Raw genomic sequence first — 14,906 nt, 5'->3', positions numbered from 1 at the left:
CTCTGTCATATACAGTACCAAACATATTCATTTGAATGTAGGCTAATGAACCTGATAATAATGAAATATTGATCAAATAAAAGTTGATATTTTTGTTCTTCGTAATGCATCTGTAGGCTACAACTTAGAGCTGGATGTTTCATCCATTTGTTGGTCCACTTTTAGATAAAAAATTTGAGTCATATAGCCAATACTTGAATCTACGTATGTGCTTATGTGTTTACTAGACACCTATTGTAACCAATAGGTTTTCTTGGGTTGAATTCAATATCACAATGTAACAAAACGGTTTCAAACTCGTTATGAAGGTACATTTTGCCCAGTGCATCCGTGTTTTAGTGGTTTTTGGAAAATTGGAGTTTGGATCCACACATTATTCCTGTTGGTTGAATAAGTTCTTTGTCTGTTTGACAGTACGGAAAATGCAGCTCATTTCCACAATCCTTAAAAGAAAATGAGATCAGAAATTTTCAGGTCTTCTTGTCTGCAAAGCCAGAAACCGAATGTATCATTTTCTTGAATTTATTTCAATTGTGAGTCAAAACTACAGATCAGAGCTTTTGCACACAAATACTACTGTATACACAAATAATATCATCTTCCCTGATTGTGAAAGAAAAAAACACAAAGTTGCACTTGTCATAGAGCTATTTATTCTTTTACTACATCATAACTCAGATCAGAAGCATCACAGTTAGCAGCCGTAGAGCATGTTGATCCTCATGATGTCCCAGTAGGACATGCCCTGCCTCTGGCCGATCTGGACGTTGGGGTCGGGGATGGGGGTGATGGAGTCATACCCGTTGATGGAGAAGGCTGTTCTCCCATAGTGCATGATGGAGGAGTAGTCGTAGGGAGTGTTGAGGTTGTTGGTGTTCTCCTTGTAGAAGTTGTAGGACATCTGTTGGTTGATGTTCTGCCAGTTGATCCTGACGTATTGGTCGCGGTCGCTCCTGGTCTGCTCGTGCTGGAAGCCCAGAGCGTGGTTGATCTCGTGCTGGATGATGCCGTGGTACAGGCAGCCCTGCCTGTTGAGAGAGAGTATCTGTCTGCCTCCCTCTTTGCCCAGAGCAGAGAAACATCCAGCTTTGCTCTCGATGCTGATGTAGTCGTACTCGTTCTGACGGGGGACGAAGCGGATGCAGGTCCTGCTGTGGTAGGACTTCATGGCAGAGTCGATCTTCTGCTTCTCCCAGCCGGTGAACTCCCTGCTGATGGTGAAGGGGATTGTCACATAGCCGCTGGAGGCCTTCCTCCACAGGCAGCTCTGGGACCAGCACACCATGGCGTTTCTGGTTCTGGGAGCTAGCAGGTCTCCTTCCAGCAGGATCTCATCGGTGCCATTGTTGGAAGTGAGGATCCTGGTGGTGATGTCGATGGTGTCATCTTCCTCACTTCCTTCCTCCTGGAGAGGAAGAGCCTGAGAGAGGCCGAGCAGGAGCAGCAGCAGCAGGCTGGCAGAGGGAGTCATCTTCAGGGTCAGTCTGGCTGTGGAGCTTCTGAGGAGAGACTGTTTGAAGCTTGATGTTTGACTCAGTGCAGTCCAGGGTTTTATACTCTCCTCTGCAGGTGTGTCTGCAGGAGGATTATGGGCTGGGGTCCACACTGCTAGGCCTAAATAAACCTGTGAAGGGAGGACTCCACAGACAAACCTACTGTTTCAACATCTAATCCCCCAAAGTTTTTCTTTGTCCTCCTCTTGTGTCAAATGACTCCTCTTTCCTTCTCTCTAAGTCTTTCCTTTACAAGCGGCTTGCTCACAACCTTTACCAAAGCATATAAGTTAAAATTAAACCAGTTAAATTCCTGTGACCCAAATACTATGATGACCTGCGTAATTGAAATCCCCTGTGTGCCTTTTATGACAAGCTGTTAAAGTTAGAAGCAAAAGCCGCGTGTCCCTCTGTGAGGATGATAGACGGCCTATTGAAACTCTTGCATATGTAGAAGATGGTAATAGGTTCCTGTGGGACGTGTTGCTGTGGCCTTGCCTGAGATGGCTCCCTCATCAGAAAAAAATGAATACTAAATTGTATGAAACAGGGCAGAACTGATGGTTTCACACAATGGCCTGGTACCCATTGTATAAAACCGTCATGGCTGCCCCTCCATCAGGGACAGTGAGTGTGCAGCATTTACATTTGTTTATTGATGCATTCATGCAAATTTATCAGGTATTCTCTGTGAATTTGTTTGCCATTAGTTTGATGTCTGCGGGTTTAAACTCTGAGTGTCTCTAATATTCTTCATCTAATTTTCTCATTACGAAGTGAAAGATGAAAAATCCTCAGCCCTTCAAAACATCTTCTTCAGTCTGTGATAGATTGTAAAACTTTATGACATATTTATTTTACTGGCATTTAGCAATGCGCCCTGGATCTTCTCTTATCTCGTGAAAATATGAAACTTGTTTGTTCAATTTAATTATCACATAAACGTACTACACCTCCCTTGAAGCCTGGCCTCATAAAGTGTAAAGATGAATTGTGAAAAGAATGTGTTTTCTCTCAAATGCCCCCCCCCTCCCCATCACCCTCTCCCCTCAATCTCATCAGCCACTGTGATTAAGGTTTGGCATTGGGGATTGTGCTGTCTTTTTGGAGAGATATTTCAGCTGCATTTCTGACACTCTGAAAGGAGAGGGAGATAAAGGAGGCGTCGGGGAAAAAACTCCTTCCCGTTGTGTGAGTCCTAGAGAGGGCCTTGAACCCTGCCATTCACGCCTTTCTCTCCATCAGCTGAGTCTAATTGCCAGAGAGGACAGGAGACCCCAGGCCCGATCGTTCCTTATCCTCTTTAGCGCTTTCAGGCGAGTGAAAGGCGAGCTTCTGCTTTTGATCTTTTCTCTGATTCGCTTTTTCTTCTCTGTCATCCCTACCATCCTCTCCTCAGGAGTGACACCAGCTCCTTTCACTGGCTGCCCCCGTCTCCATCTGCCCAAAATAATGACCAAGGCCCAGGCATTATTAAACAGAGGTGGAGAAGGGAGGTCAGCACTGGGAGAGGGAGAGGGAGGTCTGGATGGGGACTCCAAACCCGTCTAAGGAGGGGTGCCCCTATTCCAAATCTACTCCGTAGCCTCTCTGTGTCCCCCTAGATTCATCCCTTACAGTTTTCATGGCCTTAGCCTGGAGAAAGCCCATTCTTTAGCGGACCACAGACGTGAAGGCTCGTCCTTTCCCAGAGGCGCTGCTACAATAAGACCCCAGGCTGTTTGAGACAATGGGGCCTGTGTGATCTCTCAGCCAGACTCAGGATGAGACGATGCCTTGCTTGCCAGTCCCATGGGAGGGTAGACCCAGTGGTCATTGTTGACAGCTAATGGACAGCATCTTTCCACTGGCAGACCCCCCCAGCAGACTGTGTCATTTTAGGTTGCTTAATAACAACACTCAGGCTGGACGGAGGAATTCTATCAAGAACAGCAGTTTGTTTGCAGATGAAAATCATTCCCCTCACAAATCTGAAAAGCTAACACTGGGGGGTGATTGGATGAATGAGGCCAGCAAGCAAAGATGGCATTCAGCGGGGGAAATTCAATATAACTTATCAAAAGAGAAACTGGTCATATGTGTGAAAGGAGCAGAATTAGCATCACTTCATTCAGCAGGAACAATGAAATTACAGCCGTTTGTTTTTCTTAAAGCAGAGCAGAGACATACTGACAGCTAATTATAGAGCCATACATGCTGACACACAATACACAAGACAATGCCAGACATCAGCAATTACACTCTTAGCACATACAGCAATGGTACATGCAAGACGCAGAGTTTAGAATGAGTCAGATCAGCTTGAGAGATGATGTAACAGGCGTCATCTGTCGGTAAAAACCAGGGATGATTTATAGATGCACGCACGTACGCACGCACGCACACACACACACACACACACACATATGATGTATATGTAATGTAATTGGAGCACGGATACAAGCAGTGGTATGGACTGTTTGCTTTTCAGATTTAGACTCTTCTCCACTAACACTGAAGCCCATGAGTTGAAAAACACACAGAGCAACTCTGAAGGGCAAATAAGTGACATCACTCCTATTATATTTGGCCAAAGTCCCAACAAACAAACACATATGAGCCATGTGTACCCCTCCCCAACCCCCAAAGCTCTGCTTTGTCGCCAACTTCATCTTCCTAATATCATTTGTTTGTCTTGCAGATGAAGGCAAAATGAAAACTCTGAAAGACTTAAATAGAAACTTGTTTTCTGCTGCTGTGGAGGAAAAATTTGTTAATTCGCACTACTCCCAATATACTCTTGTACAGTGAAGTATCAAACATCCTGCTTGATTACCACTAGAAAAATGTAAAGTAGTTGATCTTGTTGGTGCTTTTTATCCTACAAAGTTTGCGAATTTGAAAATTAAATCCTTGAAAGCTTTTGAAAACAGACATTATGGAGCTTGGCTTTTTATATTCTGTACAAAAATAGACAGTTACATTTTTCTTTATTTCTTTACATTCAGTAAATAAGCTGCATGCCACAGTCTGCATGTGTGTGAAAGAGACCACAGTCTGCCATCACTGTAGTGTTCACACATTCAAACCCCACTCTCTTTTTAATTGTTGTCTGTGAGCTACTGTGCTTCTAAAGTGCTCATTATACAAATTCTTAGTGTGGTAACAGTGATTATAACTTTGATCTGTGTCTCAAAATCTGCTGCACCAGGTCCTTGAATTTAAGGGAAGTCCTTGAAAAGTCCAACAACTTGATGTTAAAGTACATGAAAAAGTGTTAAATGCAGAAAAATCTGCCTGTGAATGTTGAATTATGTTATAGTACTCTGGATTATTACTGGCACAATTATGTAAAGATCGTTTTTCTGTTTTAGCTTGAGCTCATTAAGACTCTATCGTCTGTTGGTTTTCCCTTTAACAGCACATCACATGTTCTTAACTCATAGGTTTTCCATTTAAGATCTTGAGCCATGTGCAACAACTTTTCAAGCGCTGGTGAGATAAAAGGAGGCATTTTCCACCATTACTCTTCTTAATGACTTCTCTGTGAATGTTGTTAAAGTCATGTTACATTGTGAAGAAGCAATGACTAGTCAGAGATGCATATTTTATTTGAATGTACAACTCTCTCTTATGTTCATATTACTGCACAGCTAATACCGATTAATAGGTGAGTGAGAGTCTGACATAACTAAAAGGTTGCTGCTCAGCAAACTAAACCAAAGTCCTAAGTTCATGAGCTGACTGGTACAGTGGGAAAACTTTGTTGTATTTTTCAGAGTTTTTGTTTACACCTTTTTTTTCCTTTTTTTTTTTTTTTAACTTGTAGCGGTAGTGAGCGGCTCAGGCCAGAGTGTGATGGATCCTGGAGTGCAGGGGGAGGAGGGAGGAGATGGTGGGTGGGAGGAAAAGGGCAGAGTGTTAGGTCAGGCTGATAGAGATGTCAGCACCGCTTCAGTAATCTTGTGACGCCTAAGAGAGCGGCAAAAAAAAAAAAAAAAAAAAAAAAGCAGGGAGGGAGCAGGCAGCTGAAAGACCAGCGGCTTGGTGACAGCAGAAGCAGAGACCACCGCAACAACAGCAGCAGGGGATGCTGGGAGGGGAGGGAGGGCTGTGACTGGGGAAGAGGGTGCGTGTGTGAGGGGGGGATTTGTGTGTGTGTGTGTGTGTGTGTGTGTGTGTGTGTGTGTGTGTGTGTGTGTGTGTGTGTATGTGTGTAAGAGAGAGAGAGAGAGAAAGGAGTGAAGCCGCAGGGGAAAGCTGATCTTCAGTTACACATTATAACTGATAGTTAACCCTCCTCCTTTCAGCAGTGTGTTAGAAATAGAGAGAGTGGTGAGCCAGTTATCAACGCAGTGGAGGATTTAAGCCTTGTCTACCTCATTTAACATCTCCACCAGGCTGTGGCTCTTTTTTTGTAGTGGATGCAATGTATCTAATGAAAAACATTAGTGCACACAGCAGTATAAGGCCTCACTGCTGGAGATGAAGAATGAGTGCAAATGGTTTTCACTTCAACAATGGACCTTTCAAAGATACAGTACGACATCTGATTTGCATATCTGCATCTGAATTTTGAATATGTTTTATTAGGTAAACAGTTTTTACACAGCATGTCTCCACAGAAGCTCAGTTTACACACATGCACACACACACACACAGACACTGTGGCTATGTCGTCATGCACACTCATAAACATGAAATCGACCAACAGAGACTATGCCACGTCGTGTACTTGGCTGTGAAAGTGGAGCCTCTGGAGTTCAGTGTCGTATTTAACTGGTGACCCGGTAATGAAATGTGATTCAGGTGGTAGATGAATATCTGTGGTGAAATATCTGCCCGTTCACTGGCTGCAGCCCAGACATGGCCTTCTGCTGGCTCCCGCTGTAAAGTGTGATTTGCGGTGTTTGGCCTTTTGTCTGGGACAATTATGTTCACCATTAACAAGCTTTCTTCTGTTATTGTTCATATCAATTAGAGGTGGACGGTAATTTGAGCTGATGGTGGAGACGGAGCTGATGGGTTTGGTGGTGGTGTGGGCGTATGGGGGGCAGTTAATGTCACAGTAAACTCCAGCTTTTGTTCGGCTTATCAGTGGCAGCATGTGGAGTGAAATAACATTTCTCCATGTTTGCCGCCATCTTTATTGGAAAAGCATCAATGAATTAGCACAGCAATGCATTCTATTTTGTATTCATTCTTTTTTTTTGTTTTTTTTTTAAGTATATTTTTTGGCTTTTCATGCCTTTATTCGATAGGACAGTTGAGAGTGTGACAGGAAATGGGAGGCAGAGATGGGGGGAATGACATGCAGGATAGGGCCGTCCGACGCGGGACTCGAACCGGGGCCGCCTGCAGCGAGGACTACAGCCTCAACACATGGGGCGGGTGCTCTACCAACTGAGCTAAACACCGCCCCTATTTTGTATTCATTCTGCAGGACATCAGGATCGACTCATATAAAATGAATTAATTGCACAAACCTTTCTTGTTATATGTATTTTGTCGATACCTACCTGGCACGCAGGGAGGTAATAGGCGTAGATTTTGCTACACGCCACCTGTTCTCTAGAGTAGCAGTGTGCAAAACGTTCAGGTGACAGCTTCTCAATTTTAGGCAGCGCTGAGCGTCACTTAAGCCGCTTAAAACGACATCGTTGGCAGTGGGTCATATCAGCTCTCACTAATTAATGGTAATTCTGAGGACAACACGATGACAGTCATGTTGGAATTATACTCATAGCTTTGTGCGCTCTGTACAGCTGTTGTCAATACTCAGCCAAAGATCATTTGTGAGGGAGGAAGCACCACTCTGCAGAACTGGACACAACTCCATGACTTGACTACAGATCCTTTAAGTACTAGAGTGTTGAATTTAAAAATAGTTGTTTATCCAATTTAATATCAACACGTGTTGTATTGTTCCATATTTACAGAACCTAACGGCTCTGAGAATGACTGCAGACCTGGAAAAAAGAAAATGTAGGATACAAAGAGAAAGTCCGTGGGAAAATGGCCGTCAATCATTTGACCAACCAACAGAATAAAACAGCAACTATACTTCAAGCTTAAAATTTTGTGTGGAATTAAACATTATGTTAAACATTTTCATGTTGAAGAATGTTTTATTGTTTTTTTTTTTAGATGAAAGAAAAGCAGCCAGCGACAAGGTCTATTGAGTAGTTGCTTCAGTTCTTCACTTTAAATGAAGTGGAGTCAAAAGAACGATATTTATCCGTTAAGTGTCGTTAAGTAAGAGTTATAATTTACAAAAAAACAAAAACAAACATAGACTAATACTGCTGCAGTAAAATACCTCAAATATGTACTTAGTCGCTGTCCACCTCACCTGTTGCCACTCTATAACAGCACTGCAAAACTTTATTGTCCATAAAACGGTAATTTAAGCTGCTAGACTTCATAGTAAGTACCGGGATACTGAGTATTTCAATCAACAAGCTTATAAAAAATTAAATGTGTGAAATTCATCAGATTGAAGCTGGGCGATTTTTCAACACTGAATATCCTCTGCCGCAACGTCAACGGTGTCAAGGTAAGTTCCCAGAGATGTAAACTCTTGACCCCTGATATTATAAAATGCTGTGTAGACTTATGGCATCTTATAAAGCTTCAGACTTATAGATGTACTAGAAAAAACTGCATAAATTGCATGTTTAAACAACCAAAAGATTCATTCATACAGTGAAATACAATTTTTCTGTGTTTACATGCATTTTAAAAAATCTGGCACATTTAAAAAAAATTGTAATTAGGCTACTTGTCACATTTTCCATTTATGCTGCATGATTGGTGGTACAGTATTCGTCTACAATATGTTATAATTAACCTCATAATTAGATTTAGTTTTGGAGGCTGTATATATTACAATCAGTAATGTTGTAATCCAGCTTTACAACACACTGATTTGTGCTTCACTGTAATATTAGTGGCATCCAATACAATTCAGAGAAAGATTTTGGATTTAAAAATTATATAAACTATAGTTGTTCAGTGAACATGCAGTGGGAGTGGACCATCACTGTGTTTGGCCTCAGCAACATTGATCAAGAAGAATTAAATCTGTTACCAGAGGCAAGATTTGGGGCCAAAAGTACAGTAACTACTTTCTACTGCTCATAAGCCGTGAACACACATTTCTGTGAGATCAGAGCTTCATTCATCTTGATTATAGCGACAGTGTTCGTAGAGATCTGCAACTGAAACTTCAAAAGTGGGGTGGTGAAACAAAAGTAGGATTTTGAAAATAAGAAGGGAGGCCCCTCGATTTCTTTTTGGAATTACAGCCATGTCTCGGATCATATTTCATTCCCAGACCAGGACCTGCAAGAACATGCCTGCACCCATGCAGACCACTTGTTAAATGTGGTGCTAATCTCTGTCTGAATCTGTTGTATGGTGGCTGTTGTGGTCCTGCTGCTCTGTGGCATGGATAACTCCTCATACACAGGCAGCAGTCCAATGCTGAAGCCTCCTCCTCCTCCGCCCCCTCCATCCTCTTTGTCTGAGCTGCAGGATGCCCATCAGTGGCACGGCTCAGATAATGACTTATTGACTGGAGAGGATGCTGGGTACCTCGTGTATACTAGCATGGTGCCAGCTAGTCACAGTACAGCTACATTTGCTGATGAAATTACCTGTGGATGGCCCCAGAGAGAGGTTGCTCATTTTAGATTGAGTGTTAGGCCTACACGTCTTCATCTTGTCATATTTGTTTTGTTTTTTAAAGAGTCATCGATTACTGATACTCCAAGACAAAAGAAAAGTGCATCACATCTTAATTGACACCAAAATCTCAAGACATGGCTTATACTCAAAAACGTATAGTTCACAATCCACCTTGAAGCTTAAAGGGACAACGAGGAGTTTTGGAAAAGCGAAGCGTTTTCACACTACATTTATGAGCCTCCGCGCGCACCGTAAAATTCTTTGACCGGCGCAAGACGGACTCATGTTTTCATTCATCAATAATTAAAGTCAGAGGTTCAAAGAGGTTCACATACTGTCGTAGTTCTGACCATAAACGGTGATTTGGCTGCGTTATTCTCATGACTCGCCACAAAGGAAACGCTGGTCGGCTCGACCAGCATTTCCGCCACCACTAATAATAACAAAATAACGATAGAGACAGAACTATATATTTATCGAAAATGGGCCCATTAACAAGTGTGGGTAGTGTAGATTCATCCACATTAACGTGAGACTTTTTTATAACCGAATAGAAACTCCTCGTTGTCCCTTTAAAGCTCACACTGTGCTGTTCATGTTTAGGCCTATGTCTTTTTGTGACTTCTTGGCCTGAGCTCCTCAGTGTGCAGCCAAACAAAATTTAAAACACCAACACATCTCAGCCTCCATTGGTGCACAGACTGTTGACTGACATACTACAACTATACAACTATACCAACAGCCCCAACAGCCACATCAGTTGTTTTTTTTGTTTGTTTGTTTTGTGTGTGTGTGTGTGTGTGTGTGTGTGTGTGTGTGTGTGTGTGTGTGTGTGTGTGTACGTCCCATTACAGTGTCTCCTGAAACAATGCCCCTATGGCAGTGGGGCATGCTGGACTTTGGTTGTTACGGTTACAACAATAAACATACTGAATAGTGCCAGGATACCACTTAACCACGGTTATTATAATAATGGTCATGGTTAAGTAAAGTTTAGGCACTGAAATTATTTTTGCCAAGTAATGATTTGGATTAATATAAGTTGTAGTCATAGTTACATGGTAACTTTCTCAATGGTCATTGATAATAACCTGCTGCAAAAATATATGACTCAAGAGTCTCAAAATTGCTGTTATTGCTTTTTACTTTTCAGTCAAGTCTCACAAAACACATCAACTCAGGGGACATATTGATGAGTCTAGGAATTTATATTGGCTTAATTATATTTTGATGTGGTTCATGATGCATCTCTGTTTCATGTGTTGTCTCTCTCATTGTGATAAAGACAACAAAAGCATAGACGGATAACGGGAAGAAGCGAAGGATTCCCGTGTGTTACCCAGTCAACATCGGCGTACAACGGGATGAAAAACATTTCCAACTGAGCCAAAGAAATGATGGCCCAGTTGGAGCTTGAGAGAGGGGAGGTGGCTTTTAGATTTCCAGCAAGTCCACATGTGACAGTCCTTCGCCCAGGGCAGCCTGACACGGTGACATTGTGTGCCTGTCATAGCTGCCCTTCAACAGCAGATGAAGCTGTCAGCAGGACGATGACTTTATTCTGACAGCTGCTCCACCCTCTCTCTTCAGAGCATTGCAAATAAATATGTTGGATTTCAAAGCTGCCAAGCCAGACGTTGGACAGTGGGTCAGGGGGCCAAACGCAGAGCAAAAGCATTCCCTTCCCCTCGTAACCTGTTCTCAATGAGCCTGGTCACCTCGCCAGGGCACCCATTCAGCGTGAGCCATCCAAAGGGCCCCAGGGCCCCAGATCTCACACACTGCCCGCCGGGGGGAATTCTGTGAGCCTCTCTCCCTCCCTCTCTCTCTCTCTCTCTCTCTCTCTCCGTGTGACAGCCATCACTCTCTCTCCCCTCCTCTCTGTGCATCTCTCTGCTCCTCCACATCACACAGCCAAAAATATCCTCTGAACTAAACAGTTCAAACCATTTGTGACAGAAAGTGATTCAATCTGATGAAGATGAAATGACTGTTCCGCACTGACTCACTGTGACAAGAAATATTTATTCATAAAGTTTGCTTTGATGGTGAAGTCAGGTCACATAAGGCAGGTAACAGAGAGGCTCTGCGTTGGATTTAGCTGTGTGAATGGAGCCAACAATCGTCTTGTGTGATGATGAGCATAATCAGGATTTTCTTCTCAATCCAAGTGAGAAACATCTGATTGGTTCAGTTGTTTAATAAGAGGTTTCACAGGAATTCAATTTATGATCTGCAACATTAACATACAAATCATAACTGTGAATGCTAACACTAGCTTTCACTATCTGGTGTTATCTTCAGCTGAACTCCACAGTGTGTTTCTACACAGAGTGACGACTGTGGACTTTGTTCCCCATCTCCCACACTGGAGTTGCAGCTGGGCAGGACCTCTCAATGGTCGATGTGGAGAGAAGGAACAATCACTACAGTCGCCAAAAATTGTTTCAGTGAAAGGGCATACGCACATGTGAGCATTGTTAAATCTTTATTCTTAAATTGCAGCCAGATATCAAAGTGAATTCAGTGATAATTCGTCCCTAAAATCCAAAAACTGACACACAGATAAACCACTTAATTTGTGTTTGACCATGATCACTGTGCTCCAAAAGTAATTAAGGTGTTATAGCCACAAACACTGGACTCCAACAACCCATGTATCCTGTTTGTGTGTGTGTGTGTGTGTGTGTGTGTGTGTGTGTGTGTGTGTGTGTGTGTGTGTGTGTGTGTGTGTGTGTGTGTGTGTGTGTCACTGTGTTAGCATGCTAAATTAGCTCTAGAAGCTGAAGAGCAAAGTACAGAGTCCCTGATGGAAGAGCGAAAGGTTATTTTAACTTTATCCTGGTGGAAATGTTTGTCAGGGATTTTCTCACACAGCTGCTTTATTCTGAAATCAATGTGTTCAACCCAGATTATATTCTGTGACTGCAGTGAGCCAACCACATCAGATCCACTTTTCTTTTTTGACAGAAAATTCCTTCACACACGATCACTGAGAGAATAATAACGGACTATGTGAAGCCCTAACGCTCACAACACTGCATGCAGAAAAGAACAATTTCAGGTCAAAAGCAAAAACATCTGAGGCCAAATTCGGTTTGACCGTGTCTTTGAAATCTTCCTCTACCCATTTATTGTGCAGCAACACTGTGAGAATTATGTGAAAACATCGGATTATCATGTCCAGAATAAAAACAGTTCAACATTTTTTTCCCCCAATTCTTTGTAAATTACAGATGTTAAGGAGAAAGATCAAATCCTGTGACCCACTAATTTTAGAACATTTCACTAATTATTATATAATTACAGCCTCCTATTATACAACACATCCACACAAGGGAAGAGACGCATGCAAAGACACTGACGTCATGGACATGGAAGTGGGTCATTTGGACGAGTATTGTGAATATTTACACTATTAAATGAAACATTGGAGAGCATGATGTTATATAATTTAGGGACAGAGAGGGGGACACGTCCAGATGTACAACTTAAAACACAACATACTGAGAAAAACTTTGCCGAGACAGACAGACAATAATTTTGACCTATGCAGTAGTTTTGTTTTCATGCGCAATTTGGTTTATGTAAAATATTGCTTTTATTTTGTTAAATAAGATCCACAAGCTACTGTGATCTATGTAAACTAATGTAATGTAATAACAGTTCAGCTCAGTGAACTACTGCCTCCATCTGAAGTAATTTGGGGACACAATGTTTGACAGAGGCCACTGAAATTGTTTCTTCTCAGAAGTAAACAAAACAAGAATTTTATTTACTAAACCCAAAATCTCAGCCTCATCTCCAATTTATTTCTAGTAAGAACCTGAGGGTTTTTCCTTTCTTTTTTTTATTATGTTACTTCACGATCTATTCAAAGCCCTCTGTCAGAATTGGTAAATTAGTCTGATACTATATAATATAGAAACAATTTAGAAACAAGATGAAAATAAATAATAGAATAATAAATATATCATAAATAGTTAATCCAGTTCAAGTTCAAGTAACTAAACAAAACAAAAAAGAGCTGGGGGGTTTACCTGCCCAAATGCCTTTATAAAAATGGGAAGAAGAAAAAACACAAATGAAGGACATGTTGCATCTTGATGTAAAAAAGTAATTGTGTCATTTCCATTCTAGAGGTTTTATAAGTAATGTCAAACCAATCATCCACAGTAGGGGTCTCTGCTTTTAAACACTTTCTAGTAATAGCTCAGTTTGAGTTTTAACTAATTTACTACCTCCTATGAGTGATATTTAAAAAAAAAAAAAAAAAAAACAGCAACATTATTTTGTAGATATTCTGAATGCAATGAGTCATTCAGTTGCAATGTCATTTTATCACACTTAATATTCACAGAATATGAGAGAGAGAGAGAGAGAGAGAGAGATGAAGATGTGATTTTTTAGGTGTTCTAAATACAGTACCAGAGATGCAGGATTGAAAGACAAGGGGCAACTCCCTCTCCCTCACATCACAGTGCTTTTTTAAAAACAATTTACCGTATCTGCTTTTATAAATGAAAATTACACAGTGTATGAATGGCAACACATGATACATGAAAAGACCAACAGTTTGGAATTTACAGAAATATCTCATCCAGTAAGTCTAGAGCAAGAGTTAGACACTAAAAACGAACACAAACAGTAAATGAATGCTGTCTGTGACTGTGCAGGAAAGAAGGATTCAAACCACTGACTCAAACTAAACCAGGACAGTTTGAATCAATAACATCAAAATGCGTGAGCTTAGAATTATAAGGTTCTATCTCCATTTTTTTCAAAATTGAGTTTTTTGCATAATATCATGCATTAGTGGTCTGTTAATGCCTGTGTGGTGTTATTTTTAAATTTTCAACATTTTTTAATTAGTTATTCATAAAATAAAAAGGTTCTATCAACCAAAACACAAGCCGAGTTGGAACTTTGATGCTCAATATCTCGGAACTACCCAAAACGGAGATAGAACCCTATAATTCTAAGCTCACGCTCTGTCAAGAGTCAACTGAAAATGTTGGTATTATCTTCTCTTTTTATAGTTCTGTCCTTAGGAATAATTGGGCCATAAGAAATTCCTTCAAAGCCTTCAGTTTGAACAGACACTGCTACATGTAAAACCATGAGCCTTTAATCAATAGTATAGTCAAGAGAAAGACAGGAAATGGGAGGCAGAGCGAAGTGGAATAACATGCAGCAAAGAGCCACTTGAGTCGGGATTCGATATAGGGCCAGTTGTAGCAAGGAATATAGCCTCTGCATATAAGGCGCCGGCTCTACCAACTGAGCTAAACAACACCCCCAAAAAGTCATAAAAGTTGTGCAACATTTAAGCTGTTTTTTTTTTTTTTTTACACTTTATGTTCAGGTGTCATTATGCAAAACTACACACTGTACAACAGTTTCTATCGCTCTATAAACCAATGACCTGAAACCCCCGAGTCCGACCCCACCCTACATCTCTCCGTCCTTCAAATAGAGGAAGAATAAGAAAAACAAAATGCACTTAAACTTTTAAAAAATTAAAACAAGTAAGTTCACTTCAAGTAAACAGAATTTATTTGTGTCTACTGTCAACCAAACTCCTACACAGCACAATTACAAACAATCAGCAGCCAGGAGATCAAGAGGTCAAAGGTCACAGCACACAGACAATTATTCCTGTGACCCATGAGTGAACATAGTTGATTAACAAGTGCTGAAGAGGAAATCAGACTCTTTGCCTTTGTTCAGAACAATGCTTTAAGC

General features: G+C 41.3%; 1 protein-coding gene across 1 annotated transcript; it reads right to left on the bottom strand.

The window, feature by feature from the left end:
* Positions 1-693: 693 nt before the first annotated feature.
* LOC146989982 (high choriolytic enzyme 1-like) lies at positions 694-1,662 on the bottom strand. Its single transcript, XM_085767165.1, has one exon. The coding sequence runs from the start codon at positions 1,469-1,471 to the stop codon at positions 695-697; it is 777 nt and encodes a 258-aa protein (XP_085623291.1). The 5' UTR covers positions 1,472-1,662; the 3' UTR covers position 694.
* Between the last annotated feature and the right edge of the window lie 13,244 nt (positions 1,663-14,906).

The sequence above is a fragment of the Trachurus japonicus genome, chromosome 3 (genome assembly GCF_045865225.1).
Source record: "Trachurus japonicus isolate A0001 chromosome 3, Traja_1.0".
Lineage (NCBI taxonomy): Eukaryota > Metazoa > Chordata > Actinopteri > Carangiformes > Carangidae > Trachurus > Trachurus japonicus.
The sequence above is the reverse complement of the archived record's forward strand: the minus strand, read 5'-3'. Positions and strand labels throughout refer to the sequence as shown.

Bases quoted from the DNA above. Each gene is read 5' to 3' on its own strand.
- LOC146989982 (XM_085767165.1), bottom strand. From the start codon at position 1,471: ATGACTCCCTCTGCCAGCCTGCTGCTGCTGCTCCTGCTCGGCCTCTCT.